At 42.0% G+C, this 16,678-nt stretch overlaps 2 protein-coding genes across 2 annotated transcripts; both read right to left on the minus strand.

Moving 5' to 3' along the window:
• Positions 1–7,356: 7,356 nt before the first annotated feature.
• On the minus strand, positions 7,357–8,823 carry kcnf1b (potassium voltage-gated channel, subfamily F, member 1b). The gene has a single exon (XM_054614347.1). The coding sequence runs from the start codon at positions 8,674–8,676 to the stop codon at positions 7,357–7,359; it is 1,320 nt and encodes a 439-aa protein (XP_054470322.1). The 5' UTR covers positions 8,677–8,823.
• A 2,161-nt stretch (positions 8,824–10,984) lies between these two features.
• Positions 10,985–16,173, minus strand: LOC129103862 (V-type proton ATPase subunit C 1-B-like). The gene is made up of 12 exons (XM_054614483.1): positions 15,981–16,173; positions 15,057–15,124; positions 14,421–14,506; positions 13,849–13,943; positions 13,438–13,520; positions 13,261–13,356; positions 13,096–13,164; positions 11,921–12,013; positions 11,740–11,827; positions 11,556–11,653; positions 11,345–11,474; positions 10,985–11,077 (listed from the first exon to the last, which is right to left on the minus strand). The coding sequence occupies exons 1-12, from the start codon at positions 16,107–16,109 to the stop codon at positions 10,985–10,987; spliced, it is 1,128 nt and encodes a 375-aa protein (XP_054470458.1). The 5' UTR covers positions 16,110–16,173.
• Between the last annotated feature and the right edge of the window lie 505 nt (positions 16,174–16,678).

Consider the following 16,678-nt stretch of genomic DNA (forward strand, 5'->3'; position numbering starts at 1 on the left):
ATTTTCAATACATAAAGAGACATTTCTTTTGAATTCTGTGCTTTATGCATTTAAGACCATAAGATTAACATTATTGAGCTCCTCCGTGTTTTCTCCAAAGACACCAGAAAGTCAACCAACAAGTAATCCTCCATTAGTGAAATCACATCTAGCGGTCGTTCCCAGTGGCACCAGTGTGATAGCTGTTTTCAGCAACAGATACATAACAGATACATAACATATATTGAAACTGTCATTTCCTAAAAAGGTAAAAAATGACTGGTAAATTAACATTCAGCAACAATTGGCTCGGATGATTTCTTAGTAACCCTGTCTGCTTCAACTTAAAGGCGCCATGTGGAATTGTTTTGACCAGTGTTTTGATGGGCATATGCATTAGATATCAGATACACATTCCTGCCAATGGCTTCACGCTACTCCACTGATCCTCAGGTGGTGGCAATGTGTCAAGAAAGGAGCAGAAAAATGCAGGGAAGAGTATGTCAAGCTAGATCAGTGGTTCTCAAATGGGGGTACGTGTACCCCTGGGGGTACGTGAAGGCACTCCAGGGGGTACGTGAGATTGTTAAAAAATATATTTAAAATTAGCATCCATTCAAAATTCCTTTAAAAATAGTTATTAAATAAAATTAAAAAAAAATATAAGTGTAAGTTCATAAACTGAATTTAATGCAACAATGCAGTCGTCAGTGTTGCCAGTTTAATAAATCAGACACTGATGGCAGAGCGCTTAGTATTACATCTTTTTTTCAACCAAAAATGCTTTGCGCTGGTTAGGGGGTACTTGGCTAAAAAAGTATTTCACAGGGGGAACATCACTGAAAAAAGGTTGAGAACCACTGAGCTAGATAACATGGATGTAAAGTGCGCAGTGCTCTGTTTTTTTTTTTTTTTAATCGTCTTTGCAAATGATCCATGCTGAAGAAAACACCTTTGTTCAAAGATGAATGCAGTGTGTTTTGTTGAGAAATAATGTAAATGTTACTTCTGGCTCCGTAAATTGCACAACCGAAGTATTGTATCGTAACCAGACCTCCTTACTTTCAACTTTCATTGATCATTTTTTGTGCTTAGGAGTGTCCCAACTTCCAGGCTGGTCTCATCCAGCATTCATTGCTTTACCTACAAAAAATAATAAGAATTTGTAGATATCCCTCGTAATTATTTTGCATGCTTTCCAAGTAATCACGAACGAGAAAGAATAAAGACTGAAAAAGGCCACAGGCCCAAGGGTGGTGGAGAGTGGAGGAGACTGTTCATCCATCCGCTGTTCATTCCTCATGTGACACCAGAAGTTTACGGTGATATATTTGTCTAGTAACTTGCGTACTTCAGTAACTGCACGTCCGTAGTTATTTTAACCCCAATGACGATATATTATTGTAAAACTAATCAAGTTAGGCTGAGTTGTTTCCTGTTAAGACGTAATTTAATTTTGAAAAGGCCGCAATCATATGACAAGCGGAAATTGACATGTGTTGCTGGACATTTGTAGGAAAACGCAGGACAAATGACGTGTTGTAGGAGTGCAGGGATGACAAAGTCAGCAAAGCCTGTTTGGCTGCACACCTCTGTATCAACCAGTCATTACTGTGAACTCACCTCACCTTTAACCCCCAAATGACCCTGCATCACCATGGTTACCTTAGTTCTCTGAAAGGGAACATGTCACCTTTACCTTTGTTATATCCCAGTGCTTCTACCTTGACATTACACATGGTGAATTATGTGCTTGCCCACATGACAAGTCCACTACAGTGTTACTCTTCATACGTTATCATAGGAACCATTGTATGAGGATATGTTGCAACTTAACATGCTGTTGGATGTAATGAAATAAGCAACAGAGCTTAATTAAGGCTTTAAAGGGGCAAGCTGTGTTTTAAAATTCATCAGACATTCAGCCTATGAGACAACTGAGTACACCGTTCCATCATATCTTAACTTTTTAAACTTACCTGTGTTTTTTAACAATTTCTCTTCTGCACCAGTTGCCAAATAACGAGCCCATTATTGCATGCCAGAAAAAGAGCTTATGAAATACAGCAGTTACACGTTTTACATGCGAAGCACCGCCACCACCCACCACACCAGATCCTGTGTGTTGAGCGTCGCACTGACTCAGTGATTTAAATTACTGATGAGAAATTGATTGCGAGCGTGAAATAGGTGTTGTCCTGCATGTTGTAATCCATCCCCAGAGCCAAGCTAGATACAAGGCCAAGTGGATGGGATCGTATTACACGGGGACTGGATCACATTTCAGGTAATACGACCTCCCCATTTCCAATGTTGACCTCAAAATATCTGTAATGGCTCATTCACCCTGTTGCTCTATTAAATGTATTACAATGAACGGACCGCAGTGCATTTAATGTGGGAGTCCAGCCCAAAAGTAAAAGGCTTGTCGTCGAGGCAGAATAATGAGAGCCAGACTGTTATTTAAAGACTGGAGCCATGACAACAGAAGACCACTGCTGGTGATGGAGACTCCTTTTTTTATTTTAAGAGAGAGAAAGAAAAAAGGGGAGTGGGATATGATGTTATTGTGTGAAGGGTATAAGCTTTTTTGGTTTTGTGTTTGGTGCAATGGGTTTGACTGACAGATGTTTTAAATGTCATGCTGTGAGCACTGCCATCTGTTATGAACACAAGTGTTCAAATCACATAATATTATATGTGTTAATATGCATATTCACATACTGGCATCTGTCATGTAAGAGTCCGCTTTGATTTTAATTCAGAGACACAAACTCAAAGAAACATAGAACCTAACAAGACATTTGAATGTTTTTAATCTAACACAGTGGTTCTCAACCTCTTTTCAGTGATGTTCCCCCTGTGAAATATTTTTTCAGCCAAGTACCCCCTAACCAGCGCAAAGCATTTTAGGTTGAAAAAAAGATGTAATACACAGCGCTCTGCCATCAGTGTCTGATTTATTAAACACTGAAAATTGCATTGTTGCATTGAATTCAGTTGATGAACTTACACTTATATTTTATTGAATATTTATTAAATAACTATTTTTAAAGGATTTTTGAAAGGATGCTAATTTTAAATATATTTTTTAAAAATCTCACGTACCCCCTGGAGTGCCTTCACGTACCCCCAAGGGTACACGTACCCCCATTTGAGAACCACTGATCTAACAAACATTGGTTCTTTACCACACTAGAGCTCAGTTGATACTAGCTCAATTTCACTCTATCCAGTAACTAAACTCAGATTGCATGTTGGCCCAGCTGACCTTTGAGCCTGGTCCAGGACTGACCCAAGTGTTTTTCGGGCCCCAAGTAGAAGTTGTTCTGGTGACCAACAGGTTGTAAGTAGCCTCTTAGTTTGCCTAAACCTGCATTGGCTGATTCTTTTGCCACATAGGGGCAGCGTAACAAAACTGGCACATCACCCCCTTAACAGAGGTGTTATGGCTCGTTACCTCCACCTCCGTCTCGTGCATGTGCGTCCAAACTGTTTAGTTTCAGATCAGAAACGTTATCTATCCATTAGTTAGTTATGTAGTTAAATGAGTATACTGAGAAATGAGTAAGACAATTCTCAAGAGGACGCATGTGCTTCATCCCAAAAATGGTTTTACCTCCCTTTTCAAAATAAGTAAATGTTCTTCACTGGGCTGTAGTCTATTTTCCCATAAATCACCAAAATATATATGACTTCCTTTGATCAAAGCACGTGTTGTTTTGTTAAACTCTAAGTCATCTGCCAACTGAATGCCAGCATGAAGTACATGTCCTCTGGTGTCTGCGGGCTTCCATGAAAACAACAAACGCAACTGACTGCATGGACTCTCACTACGGACTACACTCCCAGGAACTTAAAGTGCCTTTAAGCCTGTCAGTCATTTCAATCCAAATGTGAACTATGATTTGAACAAAGAGATTATAAAAATAACAAAAAAAAAAAATTCAAATAGCCTTTTTAAACTCTGATAATCTTTTGTCACCTTAACTTTTGGTGGTCTTTTATTGCGTTTATAGATCGGACTGAACGCCAAGATTGTGGATGCAGAATAACAAAGACCTTATCGACATTATTAATCCAATAATCACTGCTGGTGTTGTTATTGTGATATTTTATTTCTCTTTTGTCATGTTCCACTAATAGATTCTTTGGGCAGCTCTGTTGGATCCTTGTCTTTAAAACTAACCCCACACCACATCTTCTGTAAGCCATCGCCGCATAAAAACAAAAAAAAATCTGACTGGAAAACTCATTGAATTTTTGTTTACATTTTTTTGTTGCTTTCCGCTGTGATCACATTCTGTTGCTGCATGCAAGACTTCCAAGTCTGAAGAAGAACAGACTCCGTTCCCTCTAAACGCCCCCCCATGCACACGCCCCCCCCCTATACGACCAGTGGGAACTCATTAAAAGAGAATAACTAATTGTCAGTATTAAACCGTTCATCGATCCAAAACCTATTCCCCATCAAATCCTCTTCCGGGCACATGCGCTCTCTGGGACTGGGAGGATCGTGGGAGACCTCTGCTGTGGAGCATCAAAGCACTCTGGGGGAGGCCAGGTATTGATGAGGAGGTGCTCGCGTCCTTGATGCGGTTTGTTTACAGGTCGCCATGGAGGAGGGCCACGGAGAGGAAGACGTTGTACGGTAGCAACATGAAAGTTCATGCAACAGCTGCACATTTTTAATTTGTCTCGCACTTTGGCCAGCAACATCATAACTCAACCTGTGAGGCACACAGCAGGGGAGACTGAGTCATCCTTAATGGTCGTTGATGCATAACATATGAAGTGCTATATCTGGTTAAGGTCAATGTCAGTTAACATCCCTTCATCATCGCATGAATCTTTCATGTCATAATTTTAGTGTTGATGAACAATCCTTCCCTTTTCACCCCTTTTCAGAGGGCAGCACACGGAAAGTTTATGCATCCCTACACACCCTGAAAACACCACTCTCTCAGCCAGCGGAGCTGACAGCTCATCATATCTGAGCCGGAGCACGAGGAGGTGGGAGGGAGGCAGCGGGTGGGGTGTTGGGTGGAGGAGGGAGGGGAGTGTTTCTTAGCGTGGAGTGTGTGGGCGTGTGCAGCCTTTACTTTGAAGTGTTCCCCCCACCGGGGACGGCAGTTTTCTCACAGACCACCGCCTCGGATTGTGTCACACGCGATGCACAGGAGCTCTTCACACAGAAACTTATACTGCAACTTAGAAAATGTGTTTACACACACACACACACACACACACACTGACCCGTTTTGACCTCTTCTTAATGGAATATAATCTAGTTTTTCATACAAGATGGCTGCAGGAAGAAACAATAGAACCCTTACTGTGGCACATTGGAGAGACAGCTCACTGAGCAGGAAGAAACACACGCAGACTTGCTTCTTTAAACACAAATACATTTTACAAAAAGTCATGGACTCTTGTTTTTGCAAATGTTATTTATCTCCTGTGAAACATTTACTCCAGTACCGTTCCATTTTATGCGACTTCATCCTAGGTAAATATTCCACTTTTTACTCCACTCCATTAATTTGACAGTTTTAGTATCTAGTTAATTTACAAATGATTAGACACAAACATATGATGAGGTTATGTTGCCCTCATATGGATTTAGTTACCCAGAATCAGTGGTCAGATCAGAATCTTTTAAGGCACTTCTCGAACATATCTTGTAAAAAAAAAAGCTTTTTATAATGGGAGCACATTAATTTATGTCCAAAAGGTTTTCCTTCATCACTCTGTATCTGTTAGCAAGTGAATGCCTTTTCAACAAAAAGTACTCAAATGAAGTATCTTTTCATAAAAAAAGATTTGGAAATGCAATTTGTGAAAACTTAGCAAGGCTTATAAAGGTCACATAGCTTGTATTAATATAGATGGATTGTTTTTTTGTGACAGAATATTTGTTCACATCTCTGGGGGAGTGGATTTCATCATCAAAAGAGGTTCAGTAGTCACCTGTGGTTAATGTCAGGTTGGGTTAGATGTCGTCTGGACTAAAGATTAATAAATAAAAACATTTTTTTATAGAAGAAATCCTTACACTTTTGCAACAGTATGAAAGCCCACTTCTTATTATTGTTTAAAAGTTGCTTTTTTGAATTTCCTATCTGTCCAAACCATGGGCGGACTTTAAAGTTATTTTGATCCTTTTGTTGTAATTTTGTGTCTTTTTGTAGTTTTTTTGTTTCACATTATAATTATTTTGATCTTTTGTAGTCGTTTTGAATGTCTTTGTAGTTGATTTGTGTCTATTTCTAGCCATTCTGTGTCTCTTTGAGGTTGAGTTGCTCCTTTTCATAGTCGTTGTGAGTCTCTTTGTGTGCCTTTGCTGCTGTTTTGCATCTCTTTGCAGTTCATTGGTATCTTTGTAGTCGTTTTATGTTTCTTTGTGGTCATTTCAATCTTTTACTGGTTCAAAATGTAAAATGTCTCTTTGACATTGAGACAATTTGCAGGTGAAGGCCAAGGGCCTCACACTTCGGGCCCCTGGGCCTGTGCTTGGTGGGCCCGTTCAGTAATCAATCCATGGCCCAGAGGGAATTAATAATCACATCTGCCCACTGGCCAGTAGGGTCAGCCAGACACAAAGGGCCCAGAACAACACAAAATATGAGCACAAGGCATTCGTCTACAATCAAATTTAGTATAATTTAATTAAAGAGATACATTTTTTAGGGGGGCTGCAATAAATGACTCAGTTGTAGTCATACTTAAGCTTATCTAATTGAATGCATGTCTTCCAATGATAGCAGTTGTGAATCCACCCACACTGGTCCAATTATAGTCCCTTATCTCATATATTTGCTACCAAAGCAGGGGACCCTATTTATATAACATATCAAATGTATTCAACTTGATGTGTGCTGTGAGCCAAAGGCTTCTGCGTCGCTTTTATCATTATTGTTGAAGTCTGGAAACTTGTCCCACCTTAGTTAGCAGGTTTAATGTGTCGGTTTAAATGATCCGCGGTGCACAAGTTTGTGTCAATTCAAATCAACTTTTAATTCAATGATAACAACAGCTTCACAACAGCGAGAGTTATGGACAAAATAACTGGACCAAACAGCACCTGGCACAGTCTGCCCAGCAACAGAAACAACAAAGCTGTGTAAAGACAGCATGCAATGTACAGGTGTCACTGCATGGAGCTGTCCCAATGTGTGTGACCATAAAAAAAAGTGTCTCGTTGTCTTAATGTCAAGGTCCCAATTGTATAGATTAACTTTGGTTGATGTGTTAAATACTTTTTTTTTTTTTTTAAATTTCACTTTTCACTTTCACTTCATTTTCAAAAGCTCTTGGAAAAGTCTCTACTTGTCTCTGACTGGACTCTTATACTACTGTTGCGTTCAAAGTCTCATCTCAATCCCTGCTCTTCCTGCGCGCGTCCCTGCCAGACTTCAGCTCCATCAGCTCCACCTCGTGCTTCGCCGCGGTCTCCAGCACTCTCTGCTTGTTGTAGAACACCACGAAGTTGTTGATGATGGGGTGGATGGGCAGGGCGATGGCTATCACCCCGCACAGGAAGCTCACGGCCGCGTTGCACTTGCCCAGCGTGGTCTTTGGGTAGATGTCCCCGTAGCCCACCGTGGTCATCGTGATGATGGCCCACCAGAACGACTGCGGGATGCTCCTGAAGAGAGTCTCCGGGTGGCTTTGCTCCATGGTGTAGGCCAGCGCCGAGAACACGAAGATCCCCACGCCCATGTACATGAGCAGCAGGCCCAGCTCTTTCAGGCTGTTCTTGAGCGCGTAGGTCAGGGTCTGCAGCCCGGAGGAGTGGCGCGCCAGCTTGAAAACGCGCGCGATGCGCAAGATGCGGAGCGCCTGGACAGCCTGCTGGACGTTGGTCAACTCCATCATGGAGCTGGTGCCGAGGTAGGTGAGGGACAGGACCACGTAGAAGGGAATGATGGCCATGAAGTCTATGACGTTCATGAAGGAGAACGCGAAGTGCAGCTTGTTCGGAGAGGAGGCGAGGCGCAGCAGGTACTCCGCGGTGAACCACAGCATGCAGGCGGTCTCGATCGCCTCCAGGATCGGGTGCTCCACCAGCTTTCCCTCGGCGTCCGCCACCTGGAGCTCCGGGATGGTCCCCACGCACATCACCAGCGCCGAGACCAGGACCGAGAGGAAGGACGCGATGGCAATTACGCGCGCCGGCATGGAGGAGCCCGGCTTCTCCATCAGCCTCCACAGGGACCTCTGGCACCGCTGGGCGCGCGTGATGCACCGATCCACCTCCAGGTCCTCCAGAATCACTTTCACTTTGTTGGCAATCTCTGTGAGCTCCTCTTCCTTCTCGCTCAGGTAGCTTTTACAGCACTCATCCAGAACTGCTTGGTCTATTTTCCAGAACTCCATCTCCTTGATGAAGCAGATGGGGCAGATGCCGGGTTTGATGTGGATCTCACCGAAGTAGTACACGTCGATGATGCACTTGAAGGCGTCGGGATCCCGGTCGAAGTAAAACTCTTTTCTGCCCGGGTCGAAGTCGTCGCAGAGCGCGGCGATGACCTCATGATCCTGGGTTGAGCAGTTCAGCAGCTCGGCCAGTCTGCTCTCCGGGTAGCGGTTCAGAGCGTCCCCGAAAAGCACCACTCGGACTCCGCCAATGTTCACAGCAATCTCCCCCTCGGTGCACAAATCCGTTCTGTATTTTGGCCTCGGAACCGTCCACATTTTAATTCAATGCTGGACAGAATAAATATGTATATTATAATGTTGAAGTAAAGCGCACTAACCAGAGGGGAAGTACATTATTTCTGCGCGTAAACGTTTCCACTTCAGGGCTGTTTCATGCACTGAATGGCACAGCTTGAGCAGCCAGCTTTCCCCAACACTTCCTACACCTCTCCCTCTCTCTCTCTCTCTCTCTCTCTCTCTCACTCACTCATTCTCAAAACACACACACACACACACACACACACACACACACACACACACACACACACACACACACACACACACTGAGAGAAGAGAGGGAGCAGGTCCTTATCATGTCTGGGTGATGCAATATGTAGCTTGTTTTCTTGCAAATACAACTTTGCCAACAATTAAAAGAGCTGCATGAATCATCCCATAATACAGACAAACTCTAATCCTTCCCCACAGTGGTTAAAGCCATGTTGTCCATTTGAAAGCTAGAAGGTAAACACATTTTGCGTTATAGCGAGTACTGGAATGTTTTACTTGTTGTTAATATCCAAGGATATCTTCCAGCATCAAACATTTTGATTGATCAAATATAATTCATGACAGCAGAAATGCTGTTAAATAGTCGCCGCACAGAGCAGAGATAGTGCACTCTCTGGTGATCATGTGCTGTATCGCATTCAGTGGTGGAAAGTAGCCAAGTTTTTTGGAACTGCTGCTTAATTATTTGCTTTTCATGTGACTTAATACTACTGCACTATAGTCCATCCTTCATACTGTATATGTGAGCTAAGTGTTGAGATATGAATTTCCATACATAATTCATATGTCATTTTGTCTCGTTTGCCCATTACAACCACAAGCATTGTAGTTGGGACTTGCTGTCACGTTTCAGATATACAAGTTGTTAGCAGTTACTGCAAAGATACATTTATCCTCTGGATTAGTGACGATTTCATTGAGATAAGAATTTAAGGGCCAAATAGGTAAAATTGGCCAACATTTCACAAAAAAATTAAATATTTTTTTGCAGCAAATGTATGTTCTCTTCCTTATTCCTACCTCATTAATCCTCTCACGACCTCTCAGATTTATCTTGTGGCCTTTTGAAGGGGGTCTGAGGCTGCGGGTCAGGAACCGCTGGACTAAACCACCGTATATAAGTGTATAAGAGCAATCAACGGATTTAGCATTACCATCTGATGGGCACTTTTTCAATAATGAATCAAAATCAATGCAGCACAACCAGAGAACTATTTTTTTATTTCACACATTCTTCTTCGTTCCTACATTCCCCACAATGCAAATGACCAGTTTGGTCAGAAATGTGTTATGCTAGTAGCGGCTAGTAAGCTCACATCTTTCTAACTCTACACCTCCACGTTTTTTTCATTTGCCAACTTGTAGTCTTCAGCCCCAACCAACGCTGACTTGAGTGACCTCACTTGAGGCAATGTATCAGACTTCACACTGCTCCCACGCAGTCACATACGACTTTATTTATGCACTTCCTGTTCTCTCGTCTCAAAGTCAATGGGTTTTTTGAATGGACTTTTGGTAAGATGCCTGAAATAAGGTCTGTGGTTAACATAAAATCCATCTGTAAATACCCCTCACATTATTTTAAAAGCTTGTTCAAAAAGAGCGGTTGCTAACAAGTGGCTAAATGAAAATGCTACGTACGCCCTGTTGTTTCAGTATACCGCCTACATATAATCATACAATATAATGAATATAATAACATGTTAGTTTTCTGCAGAACAAACGTGTTTACTTTGATACATTATGTACATTTAGCTGATAACACTTGTGTACTTTTACATAAGTTATGTTGGCGACACCCATAGTTACTGGTGGTAACCCCCGGTACCCCGGTACTTTTACTCAAGTAAAATAACTGAGTTGTGCTTCCACCATTGATAGCATTACATTTAAAAGCATTTATATATTGACAGGTCTGTTGTGTTGAATAATGTGCAACCGTCCCTGGTGACATACTTTATCACACGTTTTTTAGGTTGCTAGGAAGATGTGCTCGCTTAAATTGCCTAAAGCTGCACGCTGATATTAATATATGAAGTCCATGTTTTTGCACGTTTAAATGATTCCCCAGTCACAAATCGTAGACCGTGGTCAGCTGATGTTGTGGTGTAGAGGACCATCAACTGCTCATCTGACAAGATTATGTACACTGTTGTCCAAGGGAAGCTGCACAGTTGTTTCTGGCTGATGATACATTCTAAACCAAGATATTCAAGGACGATTTGTATTTCTTTCTGTTGCTGGCCCACAGAGCCCTCATTCCTTGGTCTTTGTGTTCTCTCTTTGCGGACTGCTAGCTGATCTCCAGCAGATTGGTGTTGATATGGTAGCAGATGTAAGAGAAGTACTCATGCTGACAGAGTTCTGGGATGTCACAGCTTGTCTGCTTGGCAGAGGGAGACAGAACAACACAGAAAACCCAACTTGAAACCAGTTAAAACCAATAATGTACTGCAGGGGTGTTTTTCTGTGCACCATTCTGATCAAGTTTTTTTACCCAGGCAATTTTGAGATCTTGACTACTACACGACTAGCATTGCTAGCAGTCTTCTTCTTGCTCAAGTGTCATCACATGACTGAAAGTACCACAATTAGGTCACCTGTGTCAATTCTATCAGCTGATTCTATTAGTGGTTGTAAGCTAGCCTCTTACGTGTGTCTTGCTGGCGGTGGCAGTGGGGTCCAGGTGTACGAACAGTGAGTCTAGTTCTTTTTTCAGTTTCTTCGAACGCTTCTTGTCCGTGCGCAGCACAAGAGCCTGGTAGCTCACCGGTATTCCATACCTATAGCAGGAGATACCCTCATGAGTCTACTCACAGGGAAAATTAATCACATGTATTTGAAAGGATACCACTTGCACTGACCTGAGGACTGATTCCACAAATATCCTCAATGCCTTCAAGTGAATCCAGGCAACAAACACCTCACTGAAATTCACCTTCAGCCAACGCACAAAGATTCCCTATGAAGGAGGCATTGGCTTTTATAATACACAACAAACATACACACAAATTCCAAAAACCTTCCGATCTATGATGTCGGACTCACGTATTGCTCCTTCTTGTGAGCCTTGTGCTGCCTCATCTCCTGCTGCTTCTTGGCCTCCAGATCGAAGCTGTACTCACGCACGGTGAACCTGTATGGGTCATAGGCTACACTATGGTAATTGACACCAACAAAACAACTTTGACTAGATGGGATACTTTCCCTGCAATCCGGCCCCGCTTACTTGCTCTCCTGGGCTTTGGCTTTGAATTCACACACGGCTCTTTTGAAAAGTGTGACAGAGAAAACGCCACCTTCTCCGTCCTCGTACAGCTTCCTGATAGTCACAGGAAACAATGACAGAAAATTAGAGCGCCATGTGAGAACATGCAGCAACAGGTCACACTGAAAGACACCAAAGAGTAAAATAAAGTAAACACTATGATGTACTTTTATACTGCCATGTAATAAAAGACTGGCTATCATGCATTGTGAAGCTTAAATGGTGCCCAACTTGCTGACATGGCTAGCTAATATGCTTGCCATGTTAGCTTGCTAAACATTTGGTACAAACATTAATGTTCATCATCAGGTCAGCGCAAAAGGTCAGTAGAACCATTGTTTGCTTTGTCATTAGTCTTGTATATATTGTATATATACAGTCAATGTTTTTGTCACGTAACTTTTGTTCTTCAGTAACGGTACTTCTGTGGTTATTTAACCCAAATGAAAAAATCTATTTCTAAACCTAACTAAGTCATTTTGTTTCCTAAACCTAACCAAGTAGTTTTGTTGCCTAAACCTAACTGAGTTTCCTGTGAAAAGACAGTCTGATGCATGTACCCAGATTTAATTATAGTTATGACTGTAGCAATAATGGAAATGCGTCAAACAATCTCATTAAAGTTGTTTTCATGAAAGACATTTCACAGTAGGTGTAAGTTATAATATGTATAATGGCTTATGTTCCATTTCGCTGTTTCACTGTTATAAGTGTATAAGCACCAATAAAGACGTTTAGTGTCCTAATCTTTTTATTTCAGAGGCACTGACAAACTAATATTTCCCTTTAAACTGTGACGTTATGTGGAGAAACTGTCAGGACTTAATCTGATGCTGGAGGGCTCTGGAGACTCCTTTTTTTGTTTGTTTTACTTTTTAAGAGTTAACAATTCATTCATGATAAATTGGGGGTTGACAGCACTGTTTAGTTCTTGCTTTAATATAGATCAGTCTACAAAGAACTGATCCAAGCTGCACAGACTCTTACTTTCTGCCGGTAATGGAACACCTGTGCGTACTTAGCGTGACCTTTCGGATGCTGAGAACAAGGACTCTGGGCTTTTGCTGGTGCACTTCTACTGGGATCCAGTGAAATGGCTTGTCTTACTGCCAAGAGTGCATACAGACCCCCCTTACCTGCTGGACCGTGGAACCACAAACTCTGACAAAGACTCGTAGGTCCTCTCCCACTGCAGGTAGCTCCCTCTGTGACAAAAAAATACATTTATGAATACACACACACGCAAAAATTTGTGTCGTACCATCAAATGAGGGTAGAATAACCTTTAGTGTCATACCGACCTGCTCACCAGTACCAGTAGAGTGGTGAGGTACTCTGAGACCACCAGGTCTTCCCTCATCACTACGTCATTCAGACAGCGAGTTTGCAAAGTCCCACTGGAAACACAGACATTTCCAGTTCATCATGTCATACTTGATATATTGCAAGTCTTTTTTTGTATTTAATACGTCACTCACTCCAGTCTGTGGTCGAGGCTCATTTTCACACTGTTGTACGCGGAAGCTCGAGATTTTAATTCCTTCTCCATCTGGGACACTTCCTGACAAACGGGACATGTAAACAACAGCAGGAACATGTGGTTACCTCAAAACTGTTCTGAGAAAGGAAATCATGCTCCCTGCCGCTAATAGTTTTGATGCAAAATAATGGCAGCAGAGAATTTTGCATTTTCGTGTTGTTTATTCATCCTGCCCAAGGATTTCCATTTCACTGGGACTTTCACCGTTTCTTTTGTGTCTCACAAGTGCTATACATTTAATGATAAATTGCCTGAGTGCCCCTTTAAGGTGATTGTGGCTATAGTAAATCATAACTATACTCACATGTCCTCCTGTGTGTGCATATCCTCATTTCTAATGAGTCAGTACCTTGTTGATGATGTCTGCCAGGCTGGACAGAGGCAGAGCTGTCGGATACTTGGCTTTGTCCCACTGAAACTTGGTGATGTAGCTCATCAGGTCCACTGAGAAACACACACTAGAAGTCACAACCTAACCAGAAAACCTAAAAAAAATTGCAACCGTAAACACACACCAACACAGGGTGAAATAAGGGGTGCCGTTCATAAAAACACAAGGGCAAAAGCACTGCAAGAAGGCACGCTTTATAGAAAGATTCACACAGCAGCACTGCACTCCAGCAGATAAATAAAATACCCCTGAGAGACTGGAGGTAAGCTTTCAGGGGCGACAAGACGGCTGACTGACTCATGCCGTGGTCTGATGGGGGAAAGTGATCAGAGACACTGGTTAGTCTGTTGAAGAGGCCTACACAAAGTAAAGGGATCAGTCTTTGAATGTGTGTGTGTGTGGGAGCGGATGTTAGTAGCTCTCAGTCTCACTCACAGCGTGCAGAAACCTGTGGCTTCTTTTCACTTACTTAATGAGTTTCTGTACAATGTAATTAGCACCCTCAGCATGTGTGTTTGTGTTGGACTCACCTCCATTGGCTAAGGTGTTTTCCTGCACTTTGTCAGCGGACTGCTCCATCACATCCCTCATACACTGGAGGGTTTTTTTAGTCACACTGACCGGGCAAGCGGGAAAACAAATGTGTTACTACTACAGAGATGCCTCAACTATCTTGTTATTTATTCAGATGCAAGTTTAATCATTTATTGGCTTCTTTCCAGGAAATCTACTTCCTGATAATTCTGACACTGAGGCCCACAATGAACTATTAATGTCCAACCAAGGGTTTTACTTATCCAAGGAAAGCCACAAGCTAAGGAGGGATTAAAAAAAACAATGGTTTAGACTGATAAAAAACAAGTCTGGGCTAAATTTTGGATCATAATCTGTCTGGTTTGATCTTCTGAGGTTACATTTTCATGTCCCAAATAGGCTATGACTTCCCCACTTATGGATGCAACAACAATGAATTTAAAATCAGGAGGGAAAACTACCTGTCTGCTAACCTGGATCATGAATTAATCATAGTGCGGACGATCTCAGAGTCTTAATCAAGGACAAAGCTGCACATTTAGCTACAAATGTTCATTGACCACTAAGACAAAAGGGTTTAATGTGTATCAACGTATTCAATTTGGTTCATCATTCTTTTTTAGTTTTTTTACCTTTCAGTCAGTGTGTCGAGCTTGGAGAGATCTTCTGACACGCTAAACAGACTGTCCAGTATTCCCACCTGGGCTCACAGCAGAGACAGTACAGTCAGTGTTACTGTGGCTGATGTGTCATGGATTTGATATAGAGCGCTCAAATCATGAAAGGCAAGCAACAGTTATGCATTTGTAATGACTTGCGAACACACTGGCTTTAAAGATACAGCCTCAGATGTCCACATATCATATTTAAAACCAGAATTGCAAGGCTTATGAACCCTTGATGGAAATGACAAACTGCTGTTAAAGGGGATATATCATGAAAAAGTCCCCTATCTGAGTATCTCCACCCAAGGCTTCAGAACTTCTTTTGAAAAAGGTGCAGCATAGTTTTTTTTGCAAGCCAATCTGAGCCTGGGCTTTTTCGGGATGGGATCTTAAAGGGACAGGCGATAAAACGGAGTGTTTTGGACAGAGAGTCAATAGAGTATATTCAGATGGACCGTATGAGAAAAAGAATGTGTTTTTTGAAGATTAAAGTATGTAAACAGGTTGTAGTAGAATCCCAAAACACAAGCATGAAGACGAAAATGCAGCATCATATGTCCCCTTTAAGGTTCCTGGCAGCCGAAGTGAACGTTGATCATGTTGAGTGAAATGGGTCAGATGGAAATTTTGCCTCAAACTGTAGAGAGCAACCTGAGCCTTTATCCCTTCACCAGAGAAGGACACCAAACACCATCATCCTCCTCAACAACTGCACTGTACTGCACCGGTGTAAACACAGAAGCAACTCTTACTCTTTGTTTATGACACCACTGCTCTTTCAGCTCAAGAAGGGAGACCCTTCCCCAACCACACCTTATGTACATATTTAATCTGTAGAGTTGACTTGGCTGCATCAGGGTCCTCATTAGGACTGACCATACAAAGCCTCACCTTGAGATCCGGGATGGAGAACTTGAAGCAGGAGGCCAGGTTTGTTTTGGCGATGGTGCGCTTCAGTTTCTCCACACTGGTTAAACTGATTTTGTCCAGAGGGACAGACACCAACCATAAGTCAGTCATGACTCCCAATGCTTCACATAGAGACCTTCAAGTCCAAATCTTCCCCACAAGAGCAGGCGTTTGGCACCAAAGAGACTGTGACCCAAAGTGAACAAACATTCAGTATAAACTCCATCATCACAAGCAATGACAGGCTTTACTTTGACTTTTTAAAAAAACATTTATTGATTTTGTTGATATTATTCTCCTTCCCTTTCCATTAAGTTATTCAGTACCCTAGGATCATATAACCAGTTTCCCTTGTGGCGAAGCTACTTGAAGTAAAAAAAAAAAAAAAAAACTACAAAATGAAAAGAAGCAAGCTTTCAAAGCTATGGTTCTTACCGTCAGGTCATCTTCACTCCGTGCTGTGTCAGTACCACTGTGTTGTGGTGTTGGAAAGTCTGAGCAGCAGCTCCACCTGAGACTGACTGAGAGCCAGCCCACTGTCTTCTAGGATCACAAGAAGCTGTTACATCACTCCAGGCGATTTGAGTATACGTTATCAGAATTGAATAGCCGTCACTTCTCTGCATGTTTCTAAAAAGTAAAAATTAAAAAATTAGCATTTATACATGTAGCTGTCATGC

This window comes from Anoplopoma fimbria, chromosome 15 (genome assembly GCF_027596085.1).
Source record: "Anoplopoma fimbria isolate UVic2021 breed Golden Eagle Sablefish chromosome 15, Afim_UVic_2022, whole genome shotgun sequence".
Classification (NCBI taxonomy): Eukaryota; Metazoa; Chordata; class Actinopteri; order Perciformes; family Anoplopomatidae; genus Anoplopoma; species Anoplopoma fimbria.